This window comes from Vairimorpha necatrix, chromosome 1 (assembly GCF_036630325.1).
Source record: "Vairimorpha necatrix chromosome 1, complete sequence".
Taxonomy (NCBI): domain Eukaryota; kingdom Fungi; phylum Microsporidia; family Nosematidae; genus Vairimorpha; species Vairimorpha necatrix.
The window spans coordinates 494,600-501,969 of record NC_088816.1 but is presented as its reverse complement, the minus strand read 5'-3'; the positions used below and the strand labels follow the sequence as shown (position 1 = coordinate 501,969).

General features: G+C 30.9%; 1 protein-coding gene across 1 annotated transcript; it reads right to left on the bottom strand.

Annotated features, from left to right (window-relative positions):
• Positions 1-2,087: 2,087 nt before the first annotated feature.
• VNE69_01061 (uncharacterized protein) lies at positions 2,088-3,047 on the bottom strand (the record flags this gene model as incomplete). Its single annotated transcript, XM_065472193.1, has 1 exon — positions 2,088-3,047. One exon carries the CDS (start codon positions 3,045-3,047, stop codon positions 2,088-2,090), a length of 960 nt encoding a protein of 319 aa, XP_065328265.1.
• Positions 3,048-7,370: the final 4,323 nt, after the last annotated feature.

The window sequence follows — 7,370 nt, the reverse complement described above, 5'->3', positions numbered from 1 at the left end:
ATCTGTGTATTTGTATTTACAAAATAGTATTGTGAATTCACATAAAAATGTTACAAGAAGAAATTAGTTTATACATAAACATTGCAATTTGCGATAACCCCCCTCCACGGCATAAAAACTAGTAAATCTTTTTAAAAACGTAATGCAACGCTTATAAATGAGTCTTGGTATTATAAAAGAAAAATGTAATATACAGGCTAGTATTTTATTGTCGTTGTCGACTATCCAGAAAAATTAAAATATTATATATTACTCGGATTCGATTTTTTCTTATTCATAAAGCTTTTTTATCGGAAGAAAATAGTTAATACTTATCGTTATTTTAGTTTTTTCAAATTTTTGTTTCAAGTAATAAGTCGAAATAAACTTTACATTGCGGTGAAGCCGATTAGGTATGATCTCAACTTATAGGTACTGTAAATTATTACTTACTAGAACTCCATCTATATTACTTGACGGTGCAGCAAGTTCCGCGTATTTTTAAAATTTGGTTCCAGGAGAACTTTTCCGATTTATGCCTCAAATCGCGCCAAGAGTAACCTTTCAGTTATTATATTAACAGGCATGGCCATCTTGCCCCGAAAAGAGACATTATCGTACTAACTCAAACATAATTACAATTCTTTGCATCCCACACGACTTCTTACATTGCAACATTCTAAGACGAGGGTTTTTATTGGACTGCGTTGACAACCAGTCTACCAGTAGTATTAGGACCATGTTACAAAATCGTGTAGGACAGAGTTTACGAGACTTCTTATTGCTTTTTTTCATAAAACGTCTTAGCCAGTTTTAGGATCTCACTTTAGATGGGACCTCTTATTAGCTCCAACATGGTTGTGTCCATCAGGTACTTTAATGTAACCTTAATACACACCGAGGCTGATGTCTGCTTTGCCTTTTGGTGCTTTTCATCACTAGATGCTAATCCCTTGTGGCTGAACATACAAAAGTTTCAGTGTTCAAACAGCATCATAGAAAGTAGAAACAATTTTGGTACCCCGGGATTCGATTAGAGCCATTGCTCGATTGAAGCATCCTTCGATCACTAGGTTAAAAGCCCTTGACTAAAAAGGGTTTGTTAGAAATATCTGATTTTAATGTTAATTTAAGCCTTTAACCCTACATACAAGATAAAAATAACAAAACTGGACCTCCAAACCAACTCAAAAAATTTAAATCGTATTTGCATAATTTTTAATTGAGACTTAACACATACACATTTAAAAATGTGCATATAAAGTTTTATGTATCAAGTTTATCTAGAGAAACTTGCCTTTTCTGTAAATTTTTAAAAGATTTCATTTGAGGATAATAAGAGATCTCATGATTTAAAGAAGTTTATGCAAGAAAAGAGAATTGGTCATTTTTTATTCTTTTTACCTTAATATTCTATAAAGCTAAATTTTATTAATGAATTTTTTATAATGACAAGTCGAGGTCTGTGCATATGTAATTCACATAATACAGTCAAATGGATTAAGAACAGGGGACTGACAAGATTTTTACTTGCACCTTTGAGCATTTTATGCTAATGTAATAAGACAGCCAGAATTTATAATGTGAAACTAATTTCTTTTGATTGAAGAATTATGTTTAATTTTTTTTCAATTTTACTTTACTGATACTTTATTATTCGTATATCCTACTTGTTTTTGTAATTTTTCTAAAAAATAGACCATCAAAAGTAAAAAGTGGAAAATTAATGCAATAATCTAATAAATGTGTCTAGATATATATATATAAAATTTGTTGTATTGTATTTTAATATTAAATTAAGGAATTAAAGTACAATTATTGATAATGGTAAAAATAAGGCGGTCGCATTCTTATACGCATATGTATAAAAATATTTATGAACAAAAATACGCTATTATTTTTCAAATGAGATCGAAAAATTAAATGTATTTCAGAAACATCATTTACAATTATATTATAATATAAAAATAATTGCTTTCGCTTGTTTAGTTAGCTGTAAATTAGACAGTAATTGGTTTTCAAATAATTTAGGTTGATTCACCAGCAATTTTTTTTTCATTTTTATAAAAAACTATACAAATTATTAATAATATGATTTTATTTATTAGTTAAAACTTATAACTGTTTCTCTTTTTAAATATCTTAGAACTTCTTTTATTTCTGTTCTTGACTTCATTGTTGTATTCTGGATTCTCTTCAGTTGTAATTTCGTTTCTTTTGGGAACTTCGCATATCTCGTCAAATTTTTTCTGTCTATAAAATGCCTCTGGTTCTTGATATTTTATTGTTTTTGGGAAATCTTTAGAATTTCTGGTTTTAAGTTGATTAATAAGCTTTGGTTTTAGTTTATCCTCACTTAAGACATTCTCAAATCTTTTATTTTTAATATGACCTCTAGCTGCTTCCTCTGACGCTTTCCTAGGTTCAGATTCTCGATGTTCATTTTTATTGGTCTCCATATCTATGTTGAAAGATAAATCATTCAATTCTTTAATCATATTTTCCGGTTGCGAAAAAATTAACATATTTTTTTGGTAAAGGGATGATACATTTGGAAGAACATAATCTTTAGTATAAACGAAAAAATTAAAAAATTCTATTTTATAAAAACTAATTACTTTAAAAAACATAATTTTTTTGCTTCTTGAATGCGTCTCAACAGTTAAGTTATTATTCGATTTTAGTATTTCAATGTAAATTTTATTTTTGACACGTGGAATCTTCGTCATTACTACATATTCACTATTTAAGAATGAACCTACTTCGTCTGTATCTCTTGTGTTCAAAACTTTATGACAATTTAAAAGATGTTCTATACTGCTTTTTTCGATTGGAGTAATTATACTAAAAAAATAAGGCGTAGCCTTACTCACTAAAACTAAATTTTGATCCTCGATGTTTATAGGCGGGTTTGGTCGTTTTTTGTTTGCACACCCTGTGATAAGAATAATTGCAGGTAAATCCGTCTGTTTTACGGCCATGTAAACTTCGAAATTTTCACCATTCGGAATTACAAATATACTGTAAGTACAAAGTATTGTTATAATATGAAAAAAGAAAAATATCATGGGCAGATAATAAAATTAATTTTTATAAGAAAACAAAAGTGTCTCATAATTATGTAATATTTGAATGTTATGCCTAAAAAATAACCGCGTTTTTAACATGTTAATTAAAAATAAGATTTAATAAAAAAATTGGGTTTCATTTTGTAAGTTATAATCCACTTAACAAATATTTAAGTTGTGAAAGGTTATGATTCCGTAATTTAGGTCCATGGCTTACAGCATTATCTGGTAGTGTAAATAAGCTCTTGTAATAAAAATATTCTAATAGCAGCAATCAGTGTAGATTTTCTTTGACAGCTGTAAAACACGAAAATGATTTTTGACAGGAGAGATAGTGAAGTTTCCATAATATTTGTTTTACGTCATTTTGCCAAGCTTATCGACTAAAAGATAGAACATACAACATTTTATATGTCATACTAAAAAAAATTTAGAAAACATTAATAATTGCGTCACTACCAAGTATAACTTGGGCACTTCGCTTGTAGAAAGTTAAGATAACGCTTGGCTCAATACATCATAGAACAAAACTTAGCTAACAAATAAAAATTCTGCATCAGTATCATGCCCTAAACTTTCAGGTCAAATAAATTTTAAAAAGTTTTCTTGTTAAAGTTTAACCTTTTTCTTCTATTTCTAGATCTTTTTTTTTGATTATTTTATGCTAATTTTGGCATTATTATCTCTTTAAATTTGATATAAAATATAATATCACGGGGAAAACTCACATATAAGAAATCTATGCTACAACCAAGCTCTTTTAATTTATCTGAGTTGTTTTTTAATCAGATTTTAGTCCAAGAAGTAATTCGGAGGTTTCTTGGTAATTTGTTATGGAGCATATCAGTAGAGGCAGTTTTTTAAAAGATGATCTAATGTCAGTTAATTTAATGCACTTTAGTAGAAAATGTTCTAAATTTTCTTGTGGTCCATTATACAAAAAGCATTTGTTTCTATAACTCATTGGTATTCTTTTTGAATTGGCTATTGCTGAGGACCACTTTACTAGGTTACATCTCAATCTAGTATATGTTCTAATTTTCCTATTATTTATTTTGTTTATGACATATTTAATTTGTGAATTTCTTATGTCATATTGGTTTGCTATTGATGCAGCTAAAGAAGTATTTAGAGTTGTTCGACTTCTTAGTAAATAAAGATATTTGTAGTAATAAATCTACTATAACTCGTTTCGTAATCGTTTTAACCATCTTTGTGTTCTTGAACACCAAGTAGTTTTTCTTTCTTTCGGATGGATTGAGATTATATCCGATATGATTGTTTTATTGTGTTTCCACTTGTTGTATGCTCTAAATCTACTTAAAGCTGCTTGTATATGAATTCGTTCAATACTGAACTCGTCCATTACTCTATCTAGTGGAACTAATACTCTTTTGAATATCATTCTGATAGACTTTCTTAAGATCCTGTTAATCTTACCTGCTCTTGTACTTGACATTCCCCACAATTCACTGCCGTACATTAGTGTGGGTACTAGTACACATTTTATTAAGATCGCCTTGAAATAGAGGTTAATGCTGTAATTCATCAACTTGGACATCGGGGAATCTAAGGCTTTCTTGCCACGCATTGCTGCGTCTTTGACCAAGTGTTCTTCTAGCGTGTTTCTTTCAACTAAGACACCCAGATATCTGTCTTCTGTAACTTCTTCAATCCCACCAAAGTTAGTATTGAGAGAATACAAACTTCGGATTTCTTGTATGTTAGAGTGGGCAGTCATTTCTAAGACTCCGCTTTTTGTGGAGTTAATCTTCATCCTGTTATTAACCGCCAATTAGAAATTCTATTGATCTTATTACTAAGATCATCATTGTCGTTTCCAAAGACAAAGATATCATCTGCGAACATCAGTCCCGGAACTTTCGTGTTTGATCTTGGGATCAAGATACCATCTATGCCGTCAAAAATATCATTGATAAGTATATTGAACAGCATTGGAGAACAAGGGCACCCTTGTCTTATTTTTTTTCTGTAACTATAGCTACTTGATGTTTCTCCGGCGATTTTTATTCGCATGGTGGTATATTTATAAATATCCTTTATTGTATTGATTTAGTACAATGGGATATTAAGTTTTGTAAGCTTTTCAAATAATAAGTCATGACTTACATTATCATAAGCTTTTTCAAAGTCAATGAAACACATTATTGTGTTCAGGCCTCTGAATTCTCTTCTTCTCACTATTTCTAGTAGAGATGTAATCTGATTCATACACTCTTCACCTGCTCGGAATCCTGCTTGGTATCTAGAGAGTATATCTTGTTCTTCGACAAATTGAGTTAACCCGTCATTTATTATCTTGAGATAGATCTTACTAATTGTGTTAATTAAGGAGATTCCCCTATAATTATTCAGATCTGTCTCATCTCCTTTTTTGTGGAGGCAAATCATGTTTGCCATGCTCCAGTATTCAGGAGGACTATTTCCACAAATATATTTATTAAATTCATGTAGCATGAATTTAAAGAATTTATCTTCTACTGCTCTAGTCAGTAAGTGTTTGTATAGCTCGGTTGGAATCTCATCAGAACCGGCAGCTTTGTTATTTCCACATTTCTTCAGTGCGGATAGAAATTCTTCATCTGTTATCTCTGGGGGAAGATCAACAAGATCTACTTTATCATAGACATTGACATCTATATCATTCTCTGACGCCAAATCAGCGTAAAAATTATTCGCTATTTCTAGCTTCTTTGCTCGGCAAGTCTGAAGAAGCTTATTGTGATCAATTAGAGCCACAACGGCCTCGCTTGTAAAAATAAAAAAATAAAATAAAAAAGTTTATTGTTAAAAGACAGAATCAGCAAAACGAAGAAACCCACCAAGCCACCAAAAACTCCACCAATAAAGAAAAACATCAATAATTGCGTTTACACGCCAGCATACCTTGACGGCCTCGCTTGTGGGAGAAAAATTTGTTCCTGTAGGTAACAGATCCTTAGTCATCTCTGACTACATATAAAAAAAAAAATAAAATTGTTTATTGTAAAAAAGACAGAATCAGCAAAACGAAGAAAAGCCTCCAAGCCACCAAAAACTCCACTAATAAAGAAAAAATCATCAATAATTGCGTTTACACGCCAGCATACCTTAACGGCCTCGCTTGTAGGAGAAAATTTTGTTCCCATAGGATACATCCTTAGTCATAATATGATTAGAGACCCACTTTCATGGGTCTGATGAAAAACGAAAACGCCTGGCTCAATACACCATTTAAGAACACGACTCAGTTCAGCGGAACAATACAGCATCAGTATCATGCCCGACCTCTCCCAGGTCAAATATAATTAAATATAAGTCTTTTTGTTAAAAATATAACACTTCTTTCTTCTAATTCTAGATCTTCATTTTTTTTAATTAAGCTATATTAATTATTTTGTTTCGTTATCTCCTTCAGTTTGTTATTAATCATAATTCTTCTAGAGACAACCATTCTATCTAAGAACTCTATAGTGCAACAAAGTTCTTTTATCTTATCTGGGTTATTTTTTAGTCCGATTTTATTACCAAGGAGTTGCTTGGTTTTATCTCGGATATTTGTTTTTGAACAAGTCAGTAGAGGCAGTTTATTTTCAAAAGATGATCTAATGTCAGTTAAACAGACGCACTCCAGCAGAAAGTGTTCTAAATTTTCTTGTGGTCCATCACACAAAAAGCATTTGTTTCTATAACTCATTGGTATTCTTTTTGAATATGCTATTGCTGAGGACCACTTTACTAGATTACATCTCAATCTAAAATATGTTCTAATTTTTCTATTATTTATTTTGTTCATGACATATTTTATTTGTGATTTTCTTATGTCATATTGGTTTGCTATTGATGCAGCTAAGGAAGTATTTAAAGTTCTTCGACTTCTTAGTACATCAATTATTTTTGAAGTGATAAATTTACTATCACTTGATTCGTATTCGTTGCCGACAAATCGTTTTAACCATCTTTGTGTTCTTGAACACCAGGTAGTTTTTCTTTCTTTCGGATTTATTGCAATTATATCCGATATGATTGTCTTATTGTGTTTCCACTTGTTGTATGCTCTAAATCTACTTAAAGCTGCTTGTATATGAATTCGTTCGATACTGAACTCGTCCATTACTCTATCTAGTGGAACTAATACTCTTTTGAATATCATTCTGATAGATTTTCTTAAGATCCTGTTAATCTTACCTGCTCTTGTACTTGACATTCCCCACAGTTCACTACCATACATTAGTGTGGGTACTAGTACACATTTGATTAAGATCGCCTTGAAGTAAAGGTTGATGCTATTATTCATCAACTTGGGCATCAAGGCGTCTAAGG